General features: G+C 43.4%; 1 protein-coding gene across 1 annotated transcript; it reads right to left on the bottom strand.

The window, feature by feature from the left end:
• Positions 1–764: 764 nt before the first annotated feature.
• dpy19l1l (dpy-19-like 1, like (H. sapiens)) lies at positions 765–17,468 on the bottom strand. The gene is made up of 22 exons (XM_084157897.1): positions 17,082–17,468; positions 16,718–16,742; positions 16,484–16,571; positions 16,153–16,290; positions 15,936–16,056; positions 11,496–11,589; positions 11,298–11,355; positions 10,708–10,799; positions 9,682–9,781; positions 8,990–9,067; positions 7,550–7,636; positions 7,373–7,432; positions 7,032–7,112; positions 6,733–6,834; positions 6,492–6,563; positions 4,212–4,285; positions 4,034–4,058; positions 3,561–3,680; positions 3,129–3,303; positions 2,792–2,891; positions 2,571–2,696; positions 765–2,277 (listed from the first exon to the last, which is right to left on the bottom strand). Exons 1-22 carry the CDS (start codon positions 17,323–17,325, stop codon positions 2,106–2,108), a joined length of 2,232 nt encoding a protein of 743 aa, XP_084014023.1. The 5' UTR covers positions 17,326–17,468; the 3' UTR covers positions 765–2,105.
• Positions 17,469–22,905: the final 5,437 nt, after the last annotated feature.

Here is a 22,905-nt window from a genome sequence, read left to right as displayed (position 1 = left end):
TGCTTTTCAGGTGTGCTGTGATCTCCGAGATGAGAGAAGGGCAGCCAATGGATTTTCCATGCAACATGGAGGGACACTATGTCACTATCTTTCTCCCAGGAAGAGAGAAGTACCTAACACTGTGTGAGGTAGAGGTGTATGGGGGGAAAGTGATGACCCTAGCCAATCCTAAATGACCCCTTCTACAGGAAAGTCCAAATAAGGCCAACATATTGTTAACATCTAACTGCATAACTACTACAGAATCACTTAATATTTTGAGAAGTGTGGAGAAAGTCACTCACTATTTCTTGTCATACCCAGTGGAACCTTTTTTCTTTGTTGGAGGCGGCCCCCGTATTATAACCAAATTATTAACAGTCACGTTTCTATTCAGGTGTGTATTCTATTAATAAAGGCTTCTTACTGTGAATCCAGAACCATTTAAATGAATGAAATATCAAATTCTTTCATAAATGATCAACCAGCACAAACCTTTACTCATTGGTTTCACTGTTAATCAAAAACAAGAGAAAGAAAGATGAAATATACAGATGAAATAGACAAAGCTAGGCCTGTCACAAGAAATGTTGACGTCACTCAAATTGGTGATGTTAAAATATTTCAGGTTGTGTGGTCACCGCCCAACCACTAAAAACGGGCACTTTGCTTTCAAGATTACTTCAGTACCTTACAGTATATCTTGGACATACCCCAAAATAAAACCCCATAAGCACCTACCAGTGCGATTCGTTAAGTCACAGAAATAGCAGAATACATTGAAATAAACTTCTAGCTTTCACCTTGCATTTAATTGAAACCGTTACTTGATACTATTACAATTGCTGAATGTTGTATTAAATGTATAAACATTAAACAAAGTCTTTATGAGTAACTAAATATGCTTATTGCTAAAAAGCCTCACCTGTATTGGTGAGATGATTTTTACCCAACAATAGTGTAGCTTTTACACTGGAATGATTACACTGGGGTTGTTGTAAGTAACTTCAATGCCACACTGGTAAAAGGCAGAGTGAGTCACAGGGCTTATGACAAGGACACTCCGGTCAAGCGGAGCTCCTGAGCACTCTCCTGTTTGACCCTTGACCTCATCAGAGTGGCAAAGGGACTTTCACAGTCACAAAAGGAGAAAGTGGTTTTAAGTGGGTAGAGCACACCAGTGCTATAGAGTGTAAAGTGGAGTCCACAGAGTGGCGTAGTCTTTCACAGCTATGGGGAAGTAACCGCAAGTGCGTTACAATTCAAATAATAAATTTAAAAAAAGTGTTGAGTCATAATACATTGTCGAATTCGAATATGTTGCTGTTGTGACATGTGCAAAGGCCACTTTTTGAGGTGCAAAAAAGGCTACAAATTCATGACGTAACTTCCTGTGTGGTGGAGTACAAAGCAATGACGCTAAATTGGCACAATGACTAACAACTCCAAAAGATGCCTAATATTCTCTAGTGTTTTCTGTATGTCAATACAGGGTCCTAAACCACTGATATTTGGTGGTAGGTCATTACGCTAATGCTTAAAATAATGCACTGCTACAAGTTGCAATGGGTTGTTGGAAAAAATCAGTTTGCAGATGATTATATTCCGCTTCTCTTAAAGGTTATTTCAGGTGGGCTACATTAACCTGACACTTGCAGCTGTAACACTAGTAGTTATACTAACTACACTTTGCTTTGGCAAATAACACAATTATAAAACACACAGCAGTGAATCAAAAAAGAACACTGTCTAAATACTGACAATTCTTAATATGCAAAAAAAGGGCATAAAAGTATGAAAACTAAATATGCCTGACATCCAAAATGTACTAATACACACTCAAATAAAATGAATTCAGTCTTTAAGAACAACTTTCATTATAAGCTTGCATAAAACCAAATTAAATTAAATGCTTATACAACACAAGTGGGGACTCTTATCTAGCCCATCATATCAGTCCACTGTTCTAACAGAGCCTCAGAAAAGGGAGACGTAAAACGCAGCTGTGGCAGTGGTACCTCCAAAGGGAGACAGACCAACAGGAAAAGGAACTATATAAAAACACCACCAGGCCGGAGCCGGTGGAAATACTAGAAGGTAGCACCAAAAACAGGCCGACCCTGCTGTTATCTGAGGTCTTTAGCTGCTTTGGGAACTTTTAGGACTTTGTAAACGTTGTTGTGAAAGACGGTAGTAAAGTGGGGCCTGGAGTCCCTGGACATGAGCGTACAGAGGGGGACTTTCCCAGCGTTCTGAGGGTCCTCCACGTCCCAGATCTCAGGCATACTGCAGCCAGGCCTGGGGAGAGCACAGAGAAAGCCAGGAAGGGAGAAAGAGGGGGGCAGGGAAAGAGAAAATATTTCAGCAAAGAAACAAACTAAACAAAAACATTGTGTGATTGATTGGCTGCGAAACAGACTGTTCAAAAGGTCACTTTGCAGCAGAATTGGGTTCAGTTCAATTCAGAGTCATTTCAGAGTGAGTTGGAAAAATGCCCTGTACTGACAGGAATTACTTGTTGACAATGTCACAAGAGCATATGACAGTGTAAACAGCAGTGGGTTACTGACGGGAAGGCCACCCAGGGTTACCTGGAGCGCCGGGTGCACCACGAGTCCTCCAGGACGAAGTAGTCCACCTCCAGCTGCATCAGGTTCCTCTTCACTACCTCGGCAGACTTGCGGCTGTACATGGCGTACACCAGCTTGGTCCTCTCTCTGAGTGGAACAGACCACAACAACGTTTAGACAACGCTGAATTGTTGTTAGCCTGGCACATAGCTAGTACAGTAGGATCAATGTTCTGTCCACACCTCAGTCCAGCGTCCTCGTAGTGTGGGTGGTTGACGATGGGCCGGCCGGCTGACAGCTTCACACTAGCCATGGTGGGCATGGCTCCAGCAAACACAGCGTCTGCACCACACACAAAACAAAACATCTAAGAGAAGAGTCCACAAAGGCATGGGTCATGATCACTGATCTGAAAGAGATCCATGAAAGTGAGGTTACCAGCCAATTGCTTTCACCAATCCAACCTAGTCAGATCAGTCAATTCCATAATGAAGGACACCATTTAGAATGATTTAAACAATGATTTTGTCTCGAGCGCCAAGGGATTGGTTTCAGGCATAGGATGATGACATCACTCACTGGGCCGGGTGCTGTCTTTGATCCAGTCCAGCAGCTGCTCCTGGGGTAGGTTGCTGAATTCTCCCATGATGCCCCACTGGGCCTGCAGGTTGGCCGCCCCTTGCATGGCCATGATGGACAGGATGCCAAACACCATCATGTGGAGCTTGAACTTCTCCCCTATCCAGCCAAACAACTGACACACAGACAACACATGAGCAAGGTATGTGGTGGTAGTGGTGTTGTGATCTATCTTTGGTACCGTTATGTACTCTGCGGTACCTGTGTGGTGTCAGTGCTAATTGTGTTGTGGTGTGTTGAATCTCATTGAGTCGCGTTGTGTCGTGTCGTGTGGAGTTGTGTTGAGTCCTGTTGTGTTGAGTCGTGTGCCGTGTTGCATTGAGTGGTGTCGTGTCATGTGTGGTGTTGTGTTGAGTCAAGTCGGGGACTGACCTGTTTGGAGCAGATCAAGGAGGCCATGATGCACATGTGGGGCGTGAGGAAGAGCTTGAGACGCATGATGAGCATCGCCAGCACTGCAAAGGCTATCAACTGTAGGCTGTGGTACACCAGCTGAGACCATGACAGAGAAAGAGAGAGAAACAGAGAGAGAGAGAGAGAGAGATTAAGAGCCCAGGTAGAGAATGAGGGTTTAAGGCCACAGGGAGAGAACAAGATTGGGGGAGGGATGGATGGAGGAAGCGAGAGAAAGAAATGGTTTGAGCTAGAACTGGTAATAAAGCGAGAACAATTTAACTGGCAGGAGAAAATTGCCTCTGTATGCAGGTAATGAAAATCACTTAGAAGATCATTACTATTATAGCTGAAGCAGATTAACATTACCGCATTTAAGAAAAAAGAAGGCTTGAATCATATGACATGATGAGACAGCAGTAACATTCAGGGAAATCAGGATGCTTGCTTACCTCTCCTTTTGCTAACATTTCTGGCCTGTGAAAAATTTGAAAAAGTTGTCAAAATGTCAAGTTGTGTTGTCTTTATAAGAATGAACGGGCAAAATGCACACAGGTTTGCCTTTTGACTTGTGCTGTTAAGAGTTTGTGAGTTTTACAACAGAGAGAGGACAGAGGGAAATATACTCACTCTTCGTCGTCATCGTCAGGTTGGACAGAATACTTCTCTCCTTCCCTCAGGAACCTCACAACATCCTGGATCGTCTGTACAGAGTAAGAGAATGGACAAACAGTGTCACAAATAAAAAAGGCAAACCTCAGAAGGGATATAACGTTGACCAGGATGACTCCACCTTCTATTATATGCTAACAGCGAGCATACTCACAGCAAATATCAAACAATTAACCATTTTCACTTTTACCAGTGTCACTATCAGAGCATATGAGCGGAGTGGAGCGGTGAGAATCTCAGCTCCTCGCTCACGTAGCTGTTCACCCCTCCGCTCCCCCCGCTCAAAGCCACATCAGGCCAGTCCACTCAAATCGCCCCCCGCTCACTCCAAAAAAGGAACAAAATCTGCATGTATTTCACTTTTAGCTTAAACCACAGCCTTACTTTATCTCCCCGAATTTGTTGCATACAGACTCATCTCGGATTATCCATTCTGTCTTGAAACGGGGATCTAACACTGACGCTAAAATGAGATGTTAATCAGTATAGTATATTCCATAGCGAATTGACACGTTGTTTGCCAATGTTTCTGCAAAAGCAGCGATGCCCATTGGAAGTGCAGCGTGAGTGTAATCGGTGAGCAGGGATTTGATTTCTGTGACAGCAGGGAGGATCATCCCCAGGTTCCCCAGCTCCTTCTGCATTTTGTCTGTGAGGTCTGCTAGTGGTGTCAGCACACTGACAAGGTGCGTCAGCTGCCGTACTTGATTCAGGGTGATGTTAGCAACATTAGACTTGAGTTTGTTTTACCATAACGGGTCTTTTTGGAACAACCGGATGAACGACTGAATCATCCGCAGCTGGCTGCTCCATCGAATGGCGCAGGCATTTGTGGGGCGGACACCTAATTGGTCGGTTTCCTCTGTGCTCTTGCGTACACTTTTCACCAGGTACCCGACTTTCACTAACAGCCTATTAATGTTGTCGTGCTTGTTAACGGCGTTTTTGATCGCCAGCTGAAGCATGTGAATGGGGCATCTCAGATGTAAATTTGACAAAGTAAAGTACTGATTTATCATAGTTTCTTGGGGGAGTGTAGCCCGGCTGAGCTGCGCTGGCGAAGTGTTGCATCCCTTCGCGTTCTCCTTTACTCAGCGGTTCATAGTCCATGAAAATAATTTCAAAAAATGCTACATCCAGCTCTCTTTTTCTCTCCCTTGTTATGGTTGGGCCTTTGCGTGCAGTGAATAAACTTTTGAATTCCTCAACCCTTTTCTCTTGTTGCTGCTGCTGCTCCTCTCGCTCTATAAAATACAAATTAATGGACGACACAAATTAAATTAAACAGATGGATTCTGGGTCAGGCTTGAGCATGCTTCAGACTCGTGGTGTGAGCGAGCGAAATTGGAGCGGGACATAGGGCGACGCTCCGTCCTTTTAAAAATGCCGCTCTGCGCTCTGTTCAAAATCCGTCCGCTCACGCTCCACGCTCGCTCCCGCTCCACTCCGCTCATATGCTCTGGTCACTATTTAGAAGCCCTCCAGTTCTTCACTTGCAAAGCAAGTCAAGCAGAATTAAAAATGGCACTTGTCATTTTTTGTGACAGTTTTTATTTATTTGTACCCCGTTTCCTCCCCAATTTCGTGTTAGCCAATTGGTAGTTACTGTCTTGTCCCATCGCTGCAACTCCCGTACGGACTCGGGAGAGGCGAAGGTCGAGAGCCATGCATCCTCCGAAACACGACCCTGTCAAGCCGCACTGCTTCTTGACACACTACTCGCTTAACCCGGAAGCCAGCCACACCACTGTGGAAGCGCCGTACAACCGGCGACCGTGTCAGCGTGCATGCTCCCGGCCCAACACAGGAGTCGCTAGAGCGCCATGGGACAAGGACATCCCGGCCGGCCAAACCCTCCCCTAACCCGGACGACACTGTGCAAATTGTGCACCGCCTCATGGGTCTCCCGGTCGCAGCCTGGGATCGAACCCGGATCTGTAGTGACGCCTCAAACACTGCAGTGCCTTAGACCGCTGCGCCACTCTGTGTTATTGATTCTGCATTGACACACAATTAGATCAAACGGACACATTTGGACACGCTCGAGGAGATTCTTGAATATTTTTGGAACATAATTATCTTGCCGTTTCCTCAAGCCTGCCTCAAATATGACAAACTGAGCTCAACAGGCATGTCAAAAGCAGAACGGGAGAAATTACATTTCAAGGATGCCTGCCTTGTTCTCTAACAGTGGATTGTGTGGAGTGCCTGGTGTATGGTACACAAATGAAGTCTTACCCGTCCTGCTATGACAGCAACCACCAGCATGTTGATGGGAAGCAGCAGTGTCTTGATGTAGCGCAGTGGGGTCTGAGAAGAGCAATGTTACACACATCAAATCGACTGGAGAAAAACATGTATTTCTGACACACACACTCCATGACCTTTACAAAATTAGTTGCCAAATACTATGAAAGGATCCCTTCTAACACTAGTGCCATGTTGCTTTGCCAAATAGGGCCAATCGTGTCTTTCATACCTCAATTTCCATGAAGTCAAACTCAGCAGCACAGGTATACATCATGGTGTCAAAGTCCTTGTAGCTGGTGAACTTGGACTTTATTAAGCTACTGATGTGAGCCTGGGAGAGAGAAATTGTTGTAAAAATAGCTGCAATTTCAAATGGTTTGCATATTCCTATTTACTTGTATTACTATCATACTACTGAGTGACGGCTTGTTTCAAAATGCACAGTGATTCTTCCAGAAAAGGGCACCAAAATGTAAGGCAATATAGCTAGGTTGTTTCAAATGCACAAGGCTATTTTGAAAGACTTACATCATCAGAGGCTCCAAAGATGGCTGACAGCATGAACTTGAGAATGACCGTGGAGACGACCCATACCAGGCCCTGCATGACCTGAGTGCAGACAGACAAGTCAACCAGGAGACACACACATGCCCGCGCACATACACAGTCTTGTTTTACTAAGCTTGTGGGGACACACAATTGATTCCCATTCAAAATCCTATTTTTCCTAACCCCAAAACCTAACCTTAACCCTTAACACTAATTCTAACCCTAAACCCTAAAGTTTTTGTTTGTTTACCATTCTTGTGGGGACTTCTGGTCCCCACAAGTAAAGTTAAACATGTCCACACACACTTATGTCCTCTTACCCATGTAATGAGGCCAGGTTTGAAGGCTTCTGCAAATTTGTCCCGCAGGGCGATTATTCCCTGCAACCAGGAAGGAACTTATTTCGTCACCATACCATTTTCAACATCACACCACGCTTAACATAAGACACATCCTCTACACATTGAAAGCATGAGGAGAGTGCTAGTCCAGCTCACCCAGATGGATACCAGCGAGGAGGCGTAGAATGATGTCAGCAGCATGGAGTTCCCGAACATCAGAACAAAGCACACAGCAAGTGTGATCTGGAGATGGAATCGGGTGCAAAGAAGTTTGGTGACATAGTCCGAGTCGATATTCACGTAATAATAAGGAATTCCCCTCGACCACACCCACAAATTGGGGAAAATAAACATCATTTCCCATTGACCCCCGGGGTAAAAGAGACAACTTCGTCATAGATTTTTTGTATACAGAAATAAATAAAAAAATGCAGAAAAGCTGCTGTGTTGCTCATTATACATGTAACCAGGTCAAAAATCCCGACCTACGGTTCGCAATGCTTCCAGGTAGGGAAATAGAGCGAGAAGAGCCCTATGGCTTCAGGCTATTCAGTGTGGGAAATGTGGGGACCCAGTGTCCAAGTAAGCGACACATAGCTACAGTATGTGTGTGGAAAACATTTCATCACAGGTAAGACATTTAACTTGTTTAGTAGAGTATTTTTGTAACTCCACTTACCCCAATGGAAAACTTGAAGCCTTCAGTCACCGTCTTAATGCTACTACTTGTAGCTGCATAGTCCGTTATAGTCTGTTTGTTTGTGTTGTTGGTCTTGGCTAGCTTAATGTTCTGGTCGGTAGCCGGTCAGTAGCAATCATGTGGCTGCTAGCACCGTCATGAAAACGGGCATGAGGGAAGCTCTACAATATTATGTGTTTCTAAGTAGTGAGAACACTCGGCAGCAGGCAATGTTGAAAAGTCATCTTTAGACATAATGTGCTTTTCTTAAAATGTAGTTTTGTAATTGACTAAAACAGGTTGACAACAAGGAAATTGCATTTGAAAAAGGTTACGTTTTTGCTGTGAGCCAATGGGGTAACCTAAGTAACCACAGGTTGTTTTCCCCACAGGTGGGCAGGGCTGCGACGTTCTATCGAATACCGACTGGGACTATGAAAAGATTTGTGTGATTTTTTATTATTATTTTTTTTACTGTTGTCATGGCACACAGACACACCAAACTTGTTTCAGCCAAAGTGGGCTTAACAATGCTGTAGGTCGTCGAGGACACAAGCCTGTGTGTGTCCCCGTTTTCTTCACGCTGCCACTTCTTGCCAGGCAGATGAATTATTCACAGCCATATGTCCTCTTTCTTCTCTCCTCCTCCAATGACACAAATCTCAGCATCATCTTAATATAAAGGGCCTATTCTTTTATCTCCCCAGCACACTGGCTCCAGCCCGCTATGCTAGCCACGCTAACAGCCTGTGTTGCTGAGACGATTAGGAGAGCTGGAACTGTGGTGGAGAGGAGTAACGTAGCTATGGCCAGAATCACACACACAGATAAACACACTCCTTGGCAGAACGCACAGCCCTGTTTTACCATGCACGGCCACGAGTACAGGTTAGTTAGGAACCAGAAAATGCATTTACCATGTGTGTCACTAGGAGGGACTGCATTTTGGTGGGGCTGATGTATCCCAGGATGTACGAGGCAAAGAGAGAGGCCACCTGAAACAAGTACTCAAACGTGTAAACACAAGCAATAAGTAGTGTCTACAACACAACAGTGAAATGACTGCAATAAAGGGTGCATGCTTACTTTCGACGACAATACACATTGTAAGTAAGCATTTCACGGTAAGGTCTACAACTGTATTCGGCGCATGTGACAAATACAATTTGATGTAATAAGTACTTAGATTACAGTGTGTTGTAAAATCCCCATATATAAGGATCTGATTAGGATAGGGAACTGTAGCTAGCTGAGGGACACTTGATGGCAAAGCTGTTGCTAAGCAAAGATGCCAGCAGATCCCATTTGTGTGAAAGACTAACCTTTGACGCTTTTGTCTGCTTCCCCTCCATAGTCTCTTTTTCTCCATCTGTCTCACACCCTCCCTCCTTTTTCAGTCTGTTGCTTTTTTTGTTATCCTCTTCTCCATCTCTTACAATGTCCCTTTACCGGTCTACTCTTCTCCCTCTCTCTCAATCTCTCTTTCTCCTGGCTCAGTCTCTTTTTCTCTATCTCTCACAGCGTCCCTTCTCTCTATCCCTCTTTCTCTCTGTCTTCCTCTTCTCCACTCCTCTCACAGCCTCCACCTTTCTCTATGTTTCTCTCTTACCTGGGTTAGCAGCACAAACTGGGCAAACTGCCAGGGAAGCATGAAGCACAAATTGGAGATACCCAGCGACCACATGGCCTTTCTGCTGGGGTTGCGTGTCCTTTGGAGAGATAGATGTGGAAAAGGGCAGGAGGCGAGAGGTAAGGAAATCCATTAACACAGGCACACACTGTAACACTCTCATTCAGGCTGCCTCTAGATAGAATGTATCAGTCACCAAACCATCCACTCACACTGACAGCTTTAGAGAATAAGTTAACATGGTCAAATAGCAGACACTGACTCCAAGTGAATTAGAGTTAATACAAAATGTGAACATTGCGGGAACGGAACCAACAACCTTGGTATTGCCAACACCAAGCTTTACAAATCAGATATCTGGACCACAATGAATTGAGATCATAACAATTGCAGAGCACTCAATATCCTCTACATCAGTGGTTCTCAACTGGTTTTTCCTCGGACCCAAATTGAACTAGGTTGTCTCAGTAGCGACCCAATATTCGTATCGCGAAAAAGAATCGCCAAAATACAATCTTGAAAAAAAAAGCTATGGTATATTGATAGTTAATGTAGCAATTATATGACAAGGGATCAACATTCCCAGCTACCTCGTTCATTGTCAATTACATTTTGCCCATATTCTTGATGAAAAATGTTAATAAAGTCACCTCACTGGCTTGAGACCACAAAATCAACCAAAATAGTGCTGCTAATAGCTCTATATTGAAAATACTGTGATTTAAGAAAAAAAATTCAAGGATTAAATTATAAAAACATGTAAGTACATTATCATTTCTACACACTTTCTACCTGGTTAAGTTCAGACTGGAGTATTTTTTCATTTAAAAAAATACAAACATTACTCGTCCCATCAAAAACCTTCCGCGACCAAACTTTGGGTCGCAACCCACCAGTTGAGAATCGCTGCTCTACATTACATATCACGAGGCAGCCAGATAGTATTGATCAGAGAAGGAGAGAGAAAGGAAGGAGAAAGGAGCGGAAGGAGGGATTGTGAGTTACCGGAGGATGTGGGTGAGCAGTAACATCTGCAGGACCAGGAAGGGATAGGAGAAGCTCTCCCTCAGGGGCGGAGTCCACATGACCCGGGTGCTCTGGGACACAGAAACACACACACACACAAACAAACAAACACAATCCCACTTTATTTTGCGACAACACATTGTTGCGTAGGAGGGGATGTTCTGTACCGCTACGCAATCAATCAAAGACAACTGTGAAAAGCTATTTGTACATAAAGATGCATCCAGTAATCTCATCCAGTACATTTAGTCATCATCCTACAACCCGCACTGCACCAATGCTCCTATAATAATGATGCGGATACATTCACACTTCTGCGTTGAAACCAGCACAGACTGAGAAGGTCAAGGAGACACAAGTGGGTGGGGACTGGGGAGAGGAGACAGGAGAGCTGAGAGTATGATTGAAATGTCAGTATCTATTGGTGTGAAGAACACAATAGAGAAACCACTCAGCCCATATGATACTGGCTGAGACAGAGCTCCTTTTGATGGCTGCCTGCATTGTATCCATCCCCCATCTCCACCTTCACCAGTCTACCTCCACGGTCCTGTACGATACACACTCACCTCTCCATGGTTGAAGAAAAAACACAGCACCGTGACCATGCCCCCAAGCCGACTGCCACTAGAGAGAGGAAGGGAGGGAGATAAATGTTTTCTTATTTGACCAGTCTTTGTTAGAACATTACACTGACTAAATTACTTTAAAGTCCTAATCTGAACCCTAACTGATGCAGAATCAAAGGAGGGTAAAGGTTAAGTTACCTGAGGTAGGTCCCGTAGATGAAGAACAGACTCATCATCAGACCGTTGAGGAGGAACACAAAGGTCACGTAGAAGTAGGCGGGGTCACCCATACCTGACACACACACACAGACAGAGAGACTATTAGGATTGAGACTGGCAATGGCAAGGACCTCGGATAGCCAAAGACCATAACTTCAAAGCACCGAATCTCATGACCAGAGATTCTATTAAATTACTATATGTTCTTCTCTGGCCATGACCTGAAGTCCTGGACAAAAATTAGTGAGAATATTGTTTGCTTGTCATATTACTGTCCCAAACAAGTTACCTTACTTTTAGAACATGTTTAGTCGACTGATGGAATGCCTCAAAATAAGATGTTTGAAGCATGATGGAATATTGATTGATTGACACCTGACACATGGCTCACTCATAGTGAAAGACAGGCCTAATGAAAACCTTGAAGCCTTCAGTCGCCGTCTTAATGCTTTCCTGAAGTGAGAGGCTTTCTTTCATTTCACTACCATAGAACTGCAGAGGATAAAGGGCTATTCTGAGTCTGTTCTAATTTGCTGTGTACTCAGCTAGTGGAAACAGGAACAAAAGGCAGGCGGCACTTACATGTACAGCAGCACCTTCAAACTACATAGAGTGTGCTTTCACAGAATTCACACCTTAATTAGAAAGAAGTGTAACTTGCGCCAGTCTTAACTATATGCCTATATATATATATATATATATATATATATATATATATATATATATATATACACACACACACACACACACACACACACACACACACAGTGGGGGAAAAAAGTATTTAGTCAGCCACCAATTGTGCAAGTTCTCCCACTTAAAAAGATGAGAGAGGCCTGTCATTTTCATCATAGGTACACGTCAACTATGACAGACAAATTGAGAAAAAAATGTGTCTGTCATAGTTATTTGGTCACCTACAAACAAGCAAGATTTCTGGCTCTCACAGACCTGTAACTTCTTCTTTAAGAGGCTCCTCTGTCCTCCACTCGTTACCTGTATTAATGGCACCTGTTTGAACTTGTTATCAGTATAAAAGACACCTGTCCACAACCTCAAACAGTCACACTCCAAACTCCACTATGGCCAAGACCAAAGAGCTGTCAAAGGACACTAGAAACAAAATTGTAGACCTGCACCAGGCTGGGAAGACTGAATCTGCAATAGGTAAGCAGCTTGGTTTGAAGACATCAACTGTGGGAGCAATTATTAGGAAATGGAAGACATACAAGACCACTGAATCTCCCTCGATCTGGGGCTCCACGCAAGATCTCACCCCGTGGGGTCAAAATGATCACAAGAACGGTGAGCAAAAATCCCAGAACCACACGGGGGGACCTAGTGAATGACCTGCAGAGAGCTGGGACCAAGGTAACAAAGCCTACCATCAGTAACACACTACGCCGCCAGGGACTCAAATCCTGCAGTGCCAGACGTGTCCCCCTGCTTAAGCCAGTACATGTCCAGGCCCGTCTGAAGTTCGCTAGAGTGCATTTGGATGATCCAGAAGAGGATTGGGAGAATGTCATATGGTCAGATGAAACCAAAATATAACTTTTTGGTAAAAACTCAACTCGTCGTGTTTGGAGGACAAAGAATGCTGAGTTGCATCCAAAGAACACCATACCTACTGTGAAGCATGGGGGTGGAAACATCATGCTTTGGGGCTGTTTTTCTGCAAAGGGACCAGGATGACTGATCCGTGTAAAGGAAAGAATGAATGGGGCCATGTATCGTGAGATTTTGAGTGAAAACCTCCTTCCATCAGCAAGGGCATTGAAGATGAAACGTGGCTGGGTCTTTCAGCATGTCAATGATCCCAAACACACCGCCCGGGCAACGAAGGAGTGGCTTCGTAAGACGCATTTCAAGGTCCTGGAGTGGCCTAGCCAGTCTCCAGATCTCAACCCCATAGAAAATATTTGGAGGGAGTTGAAAGTCTGTGTTGCCGAGCAACAGCCCCAAAACATCACTGCTCTAGAGGAGATCTGCATGGAGGAATGGGCCAAAACACCAGCAACAGTGTATGAAAACCTTGTGAAGACTTACAGAAAACGTTTGACCTGTGTCATTGCCAACAAAGGGTATATAACAAAGTATTGAGAAACTTTTGTTATTGACCAAATACTTATTTTCCACCATAATTTGCAAATAAATTCATTAAAAATCCTACAATGTGATTTTCTGGATTTTTTCTCTCTAATTTTGTCTGTCATAGTTGACGTGTACCTATGATGATAATTACAGGCCTCTCATCTTTTTAAGTGGGAGAACTTGCACAATTGGTGGCTGACAATACTTTTTTCCCCCCACTGTATATATATATATATATATATATATATAAAAACACTGAGAAGTACCATGTCCACGCATATAACATGCTATGGAGTGCTAATTAGAAGTCAAGAGAACAGTTCAACAAGTAGAAAAGGGGAACAACCTCCACTCACAAAACACCTCCCCCATAGATTTCATTGAAGTTGGCCCTAATAAATGTGTTTTCAGAAAAATAACATTGATCCAGTGCAGTGGAATATACAGTGCTGCTTGAAAGTATGTGAACCCTACAGGGCTGGTCATTGTTTTGCTATAAAATAGTAAAATAAACATAATATCCTTATCTAAACCCCAATTCGTAATAAAATACATTCCAAGTAAATGGCAGAAACAAAATAATATATTTTCATTATTTATTTAACAATGTGGTTTATTTAACAGAAACTCAGATTTGATGTGTGGAAAAATGTGAACCCCTTCAGTCAATAGCTTGTGGCACCTCCATTAGCAGTGATAACTTGGACTAAACGTCTCCTATAGCCAGTAATCAGTCTCTGACATCTGTTTTGAGGGATTTTTGCCCACTCCTCCTTACAGAACTCAGCCAATTGAGTGAGGTTTGAGGGGTGTCTGGCATGAACTGCCCGCTTTAGGTCCTGCCACAGCATCTCGATTGGATTTAGGTCAGGACTTTGACTTGGCCAATCCAAAACACAAATCTTCTTTCTCCTGAGCCATTCTTTGGTAGACTTGCTTGAATGCTTTGGGTCGTTGTCTTGTTGGAAGACCCATTTTCGGCCCAGCTTTAGCTCCTTGACTGATGCCCTGACGTTCTGTTAAATAATCTCCTGGCATACCTCAGAATTCATGGTTCCCTTAATGATGTGGAGTTGTCCAGGTCCAGAGGAGGAGGAAAAAAATAACAAATAAAAAATGCAGCCCCAGATCTTGACATTTCCACCAACATGCTTGACTGTTGGGATAAGGTTATTTTGGTGGTAGGCAGTGTTGGGTTTTCGCCAAACATAGCAGTGTTGATTGTGACCAAAAACGTCAATTTTGGACTCATCGGTCCAGAGAATGGACTACCAGAAATCTTCAGGTTTGTCCAGGTGGTCTCTGGCAAAGTTAAGACGGGCAGTTTGGTTCTTTTTTGACAGCAGAGGCTTCTTCCTAGCAACCCTCGATTCAGTGTTCTTATTGTTGAAGCATGCACAGTTACCTGAGATGCAGCAAGGGAGGTCTGCAAATCTCTAGATGTTATGTTTGGATGGCTTTTGCCTGATTTATTATTGTTCTTGTGGCTCTTGGGGATATTTTGGAAGGGCGTCCACTTTTAGGCCGAGTTGCTGTCATGTTAAATGCTCTCCATTTGTAAATTATTTGCCTCACAGTAGACTGATGGAGCTCAAATATCTTTTAGATGAGTTTATAGCCTTCCCCAGACTGATGTCCTCTGAGATCTCCTTTCCTATCGGCATGGTGTGCTTTGCATTCACCTGGATGGGTAACACCAAACTGACCAGCTTTCTTATCTCTATTTATCAGAGTCCCGCCCAAACTCTTTGCTAACGATCTCTCCTTTGATTGGTTCATTTGGTAGCTAATTATTTACCCACCTGATTCTACTTACCTACTTGATTTAACCAATGCAACTTAATTCACTTATTTTTGCACCTGCACTAATTCCTTTTAAATTTTGTTTTTCTACTACTCGTGATTTCCTCTACACCAACATATGGTATTGGTAAATATAAACCTGTTATGTCAGATCAAAAAGACTGGTTCTGATTAAATGAAGATTTGATGGTAAAAACTGAAATAATCTGTAATTGCACAAGGGGTTCACATACTTTCAAGTAGCACTGCATATGTTGAATTAAAATCAAACAGTTTGGCTTTGTGTCATCAAGCAGTCCTCTCCCTACAGAGTGGAACACTGGCGTTATGCCAACTTTCAATTTCATATGCAGCAATAATGAGTTTTTTTACAACTAATATTTCAGATGAACCACTTCAGCTGGATGGCACAGGAATAACACTTGTTTTCTTTATTATTTCCCATTGTGCTGGTTCGATTGCGTCCGGCCTAGCGAGTTGTGTGTCTGTGTGTGTTCAGGTCAAACAAGACTGCATTGGTACCTTCACAGCCGTCCACTGCAGCCATACCCTCTCCTCTATTGATGGACCAACACATCTTGGTGGGGAGTCCAAAGAATTCCATTATATCTGTGTAGATTCTGTACCAGCTGGCCAGGACAACCTAGAGAGCAGTGGAGGAAGGATTTCAGCATGAAGACCCTCAACAAAGTCTGTTGTCCAATCAAATGCCAAGGATGTCCATTTCCACAAATGTTACCTCTGGATAGAGATTGAACCTTTTCAGTGTGTTTATAACCAGTGGGTACTCTGTAAGCCGATCGTTCATGACCAGATACAGGCCGTTGAGAAAGGTTGGGGCCTCAATGATGGTCTTGAAGTAGGAGTAGTATAAGCCCTAGAACAGGATCATATAACAAATTGATTAAATTCCCAAATAAAAGCCCTGATCAGGTATTGGCTCATGGCCTGCTACAGAAACAAGGCTATAAGATTTTGCAAGACACAGTATCAAACACAATCATATAGAATAGATCATCATTATTTAATTAGTTTCTTCTTCTGTCATCTTTCAACAACACAAGACTTACCATTTCTGTCCGAAATGCCATTTCCTTTTCCAGTCCTGACAGATGTGAGAAGTGTCTGTCATTCTCAAAGAGGCGTGAGAGATGGTACCTACACAAACAACAAATAGGCTTTAGGGATATCTAGTTAGCTAGCTAACGTTAGTTATCTACAATCAATGTACACAGGACACATTCAAGACTTTGAAGTACATGTCAATGACCTGAACTGTTGTTAGACAGAGGTTAACTACTTACCAATGTAAATACCCAGTCAGAGCAGCTATGAAGAAGAGACAGAGAAACAGATAAATATAACTAGTTAATGATATTAGGAAAGTTGTGCGGTTTAATCATTGTTCTATTATTAGTTAGCTAACTACAGTAACGTTAAATTGGCTAGCATAATTTGATAGCCACCAATGACCATGGCACAGCCTGGGATAGCAACCTCAGAAACGTTAGCTGTCGTTGTGGTTGTGCACTGTGAGCTAGCATTAGCTAGCAAACTAGCGTACGCTACTGTTTGCTAGTTAACGTAAGCTAACAGCTACGTTAGCAACATAGTTACAGTACTGGTAGCTAGCCAACTACTGTAGATGTGTTGTTGTGTGACACTTACCAAGAACCAGAGTGATTCCGAGTTTCACAAAAGCAGACGGAGTAAGGCCAAGCTTACTTCTGATTAATGAAAACCCAGGAAATAGTCCATTCTTATTGTGAAGCAAGCTGTTGAAAGAGGTGCCTTTGCCTGATCGTCTACTTTTCCCGGTTCCTGGCGATACAAGCGGACTCCGGTCTCTGTCGTTGACGTTGGCCTGCGGCGGTTGATCCTTCACGTTTTGTTTTCTAGTTTTGACGACCATATTTTCATAATCGTAAGTCTTCGGCTGTGAAAGACGTTTTGTATAAGTAACTGGATGGGTACCTTCTATCCACCGCTCAGGGTCTACACATTTTGCTTGCTACCTGAGTGATGCTGTGTTCACTGCACAAATCTTTGAAATGTTCGCCCCCAACTGGAGTTAATACAGACTGCATGCGTTAGTAACCATGGTAACGCAAATATGTCAGTTGGTAGCCAGAACACTTCAGTTCAAAATGTAGTTTTTCTAACGTAAATAGAATCCTAATGCTACAGTTGCACATACCAGCAGGATCCCTGCTGGCAGATCTCTCTCTCTCTCTCTCTCTCTCTCTCTCTTTTCAATTTCAATTTAAGGGCTTTATTGGCATGGGAAACGTGTTAACATTGCCAAAGCAAGTGAAGTAGATAGTAAACAAAAGTGAAATAAATATTAACAGTAAACATTACACTCAGAAGTTTCAAAAGAATAAAGACATTTCAAATGTCATATTATGTATATATACAGTGTTGTAACAATGTGCAAATAGTTAAAGTACAAATGGGAAAATAAATAAACATAAATATGGGTTCTCTCTCTCTCTTTCTTTCTTTCTTTTCTACTTCGATGAGGTTTAACGGCCATTGGCATCCAATAAATGTTGCATATACTGCCACCTACTAGACTGGAGTATGACTCCCTTATACTTTGCTTTAATTTTAAAAAAATACAACCATCTAACACTACACTCACAAAAAAATTAAATAATAATAATAATAATAACTACCATACTCCACTATTTAAATCTATTTAGTCCTACTTCAAGCCAACAGCCTGAAAGGATAGGACACCACCACTTAACACACCCTGTAACTCTTCTGATGTCAAGTCTCGCACACCCAAATACCTCTCTGCATCTGCCACCACAACCTCTATTTTCTGCGACTTACATTCCATCCCTGCAGTACAGTTGATAACCATTGTTATAAATGCCAAAAATCCAATCTTACTGAAACATATATCACTTGTTGGTTTATCCCTCTGTACTGGTACAGATCTACTACTCACATCACTCCTTTCAGGATCCCACCCACTTGACCCATCTTCCTCTACTTTCTTCACTGCCTCAGTATATGACAACTTCTGCACTACTCTAACCCTGGAAACCTCAACCTGCCATTTCGGATCCCCAGCCCCATGGGCACCCCTACAATTAACACATACCACTTCTTTCCCCAATGCTACACATTCCTTTGTCTCATGCCCTTCTGCACACTTCTTTGGAACCTCCCTCCTACACACTGCTGCCACATGCCCATAAGATTGACACCTGTAACAACGTAATGTATTCAGCACAAAAGCTCATACTGGATAACTTATATATCCTAACATCACTTTGTCGGGCAAAACTCAAAAGAACAGACAATGAATCTTCTGTTTCTCCACTCACGCCACCCTGTCTGCGTTGCACCAAACGACGAGCATCACAGACACCGGGAATCTTCCCCTTCAGTTGGTCAGCTTTCACATTTACCGCTAACCTAGTAATCACGCCTTTTAATGGCGCCCTTTTCTTGAGAGCAAAACAATTCACATCTCTTGCCCCCATTCGTTTAACATGGAGCTCCTACTTCCTCTGACCAGCAGAAACACAAACAATCATCACTAGACCACTTCTGGTTACCCTCACCGATTTCACAGCACCCAACTCTGTTTTCACCCACCCTGAAACAACAAATGGATCAGCCAAATGGCAAGGGTCAACTTTCTCCAAAAACTTCACTCCTACTGTCACAGACTCATCTTTATCCTGACCCTCGGTGCAAGCCTCGGGCTCCGAGAACTTCACCACACCTACCACCTCCGATACTTCGCCCTCATTCACTTCCATTTCTCCTCCTGTCTTCAACTCACTCTGCTTACACTTTCTACCATTCTCCTTTAACAAACCATCTCCCTTATTTCTGCCATTTTTAACCGACTCAAGCTCACCCTTTTCCTCCCTCTCTCTCTTAGACCTCCTTTGCCTCTCTTTTTCCCTCCATTCCTCCTCCGTATTCCAAGTATAACTCTCCTTATGATAGTATGGCAATAAGCACTGCCTCATTGCCTGCGTCCGTAATGGGTCCGCGGTCAAACGACCACCCCTCATCACTGTCAAACGCTCCCTAAAACACTTCAGCGAGCAGATCTTTCTAATTGACCTGGCCCAGGTATCCTGGATGGATATTGACCTCATTCCATCAGTAGAGGATGCCTGGATGTTCTTCAGAAGTGCTTTCCTCTCCATCTTAAATAAGCATGCCCCATTCAAAAAATTCAGAACAGATATAGGCCCTGGTTCACCCCAGCACAAAAACATCCTGTGGCGTACTGCATTAGCATCGAACAGCCCCCGCGATATGCAACTTTTCAGGGAAGTGAGGAACCAATATACACAATCAGTTAGGAAAGCAAAGGCTAGCTTTTTCAAACAGAAATTTGCATCCTGTAGCACTAACTCCAAAACGTTTTGGGACACTGTAAAGTCCATGGAGAATAAGAGCACCTCCTCCCAGCTACCCACTGCACTGAGGCTAGGAAACACTGTCACCACCGATAAATCTACGATAATTTCAATAAGCATTTTGCTACGGCTGGCCATGCTTTCCACCTGGCTACCCGCGGTCATCCCCCTCTTCAAAGGGGGTGACACTCTAGATCCAAACTGTTACAAACCTATATCCATCCTGCCCTGCCTTTCGAAAGTATTTAAAAGCCAAGTTAACAAACAGATCACCGACCATTTCGAATCCCACCATACCTTCTCCGCTATGCAATCTGGTTTCCGAGCTGGTCATGGGTGCACCTCAGCCACGCTCAAGGTCCTAAACGATATAATAACTGCGATCGATAAAAGACAGTACTGTGCAGCCGTCTTCATCGACCTGGCCAAGGCTTTTGACTCTGTCAACCACCGCATTCTTATTGGCAGACTAAATAGCCTTTGTTTCTCAAATGACTGCCTCGTCTGGTTCACCAACTACTTCTCAGATAAAGTTAAATGTGTCAAATCGGAGGGCCTGTTGCCTTGACCTCTGGCAGTCTCTATGGGGTTGCCACAGGGTTCAATTCTCAGGCCGACTCTATTCTCTGTGTATATCAATTATGTCGCTCTTGCTGCTGGTGACTCTCAGATCCACCTCTACGCAGACGACACCATTTTGTATACATCTGGCCCTTCATTTGACACTGTGTTAACAAACCTCCAAACGAGCTTCAATGCCATACAACACTCCTTCCGTGGCCTCCAACTGCTCTTAAACGCTAGTAAAACTAAATGCATGCTCTTCAATCGAACACTGCTTGCATCACTACTCTCGGCGGGTCTGACTCAGAATATGTGGACAACTACAAATACCTAGGTGTCTGGTTAGACCGTAAACTCTCCTTCCAGACTCACATTAAGCATCTCCAATCCAAAGTTAAATCTAGAATCGGCTTCCTATTTCGCAACAAAGCCTCCTTCACTCATGCTGCTAAACATGCCCTCGTAAAACTGACTATCCCACCGATCCTTGACTTCGGCGATGTCATTTACAAAATAGCTTCCAACACTCTACTCAGCAAATTGGATGTAGTCTATCACAGTGCCATCCGTTTTGTCACCAAAGCCCCACATACTACCCACCATTGTGACCTGTACGCTCTCGTTGGCTGGCCCTCACTACATATTTGTCGCCAAACCCATTGGCTCCAGGTCATCTATAAATCACTTCTAGGCAAATCCCCGCCTTATCTTAGCTCATTGGTCACCATAGCAACACCCACCCGTAGTATGCGTTCCAGCAGGTACAGTTGAAGTCGGAAATTTACATACACTTAGGTTGGAGTCATTAAAACTCGTTTTTCAACCACTTCACACATTTCTTGTTAACAAACTATAGTTTTGGCAAGTTGGTTAGGACACAAGTAAGTTGTGCATGACACAAGTAATTTTTCCAACAATTGTTTACAGACAGATTATTTCACTTATAATTCATTGTATCACAATTCCAGTGGGTGAGAAGTTTACATACACTAAGTTGACTGCGGCTTTAAACAGCTCGGAAAATTCCAGAAAATGATGTCATGGCTTTAGAAGCTTCTGATAGGCTAATTGACATAATCGGAGTCAATTGCATGTGTACCTGTGGATGTATTTCAAGGCCTACCTTCAAACGCAGTGCCTCTTTGCTTAACATCATGGGAAAATCAAAAGAAATTAGGCAAGACCTCAGAAAATAAATTGTAGACCTCCACAAGTCTGGTTCATCCTTGGGAGCAATTTCCAAACACCTGAAGGTACCACGTTCATCTGTACAAACAATAGTACGCAAGTATAAACACCATGGGACCACGCAGCCGCCATACCTGTCACGTTCGTTCATCGACAGGTCAGACCAAGGCGCAGCGTGATATGCGTACATGTTTATTAGACTTATAAACACAACGACACTAGTGCAACAAGATCCCACAACCCACTAGTGCCAATAGGCTGCCTAAGTATGGTACCCAATCAGAGACAACGAGCGACAGCTGCCTCTGATTGGGAACCACACCGGCCAACATAGATCTAGAACATACTAGATCCAAACATAGAAAATACAACATAGAAAAATCACACCCTGACTCAACAAATAAGAGTCCCCAGAGTCAGGGCGTGACAATAGGCTAGCTAAGTATGGTCCCCAATCAGAGACAACGAGCGACAGCTGCCTCTGATTGGGAACCACACCGGCCAACATAGATCTAGAACATACTAGATCCAAACATAGAAAATACAACATAGAAAAATCACACCCTGACTCAACAAATAAGAGTCCCCAGAGTCAGGGCGTGACAATACCGCTCAGGAAAGAGACACGTTCTGTCTCCTAGAGATTAACGTACTTTGGTGCAAAAAGTGCAAATCAATACCAGAACAATAGCAAAGGACCTTGTGGAGATGCTGGAGGAAACAGATCCAAAAGTATCTATATTCACTCTAAAACGAGTCCTATATCGACATGACCTGAAAGGCCGCTCAGCAAGGAAGAAGCCACTGCTCCAAAACTGCCATAAAAAAGACAGACTACGGTTTGCAACTGCATATGCACAAAGATCGTACTTTTTGGAGATCGTTATGTTTGGAGGAAAAAGTGGAAGGCTTGTAAGCCGAAGAACACCATCCCAACCGTGAAGCACGGGGGTGGCGGCATCATGCTGTGGGGGTGCTTTGCTGCAGGAGGGACTGGTGCACTTCACAAAATAGATGGCATCATGAGGAAGGAAGATTATGTGGATATATTGAAGCAACATCTCAAGACATCAGTCAGGAAGTTAAAGCTTGGTCACAAATAGGTCTTCCAAATGGACAACGACCCCAAGCATACTTCCAAAGTTGTGGCAAAATGGCTTAAGGACAACAAAGTCAAGGTATTGGATGGGCCATCACAAAGCCCTGACCTCAATCCTATAGAACATTTGTGGGCAGAACTGAAAAAACGTGTGCGAGAAAGGAGGCCTACAAACCTGACTCAGTTACACCAGCTCTGTCAGGAGGAATGGGCCAAAATTCACCCAACTTATTGTGGGAAGCTT

Source organism: Coregonus lavaretus, assembly GCF_964263955.1.
Source record: "Coregonus lavaretus genome assembly, chromosome: 3".
In the NCBI taxonomy this organism is placed as follows: domain Eukaryota; kingdom Metazoa; phylum Chordata; class Actinopteri; order Salmoniformes; family Salmonidae; genus Coregonus; species Coregonus lavaretus.
Note: the sequence above shows the minus strand (reverse complement) of the source record. Positions and strands in the feature narration are given on the sequence as shown.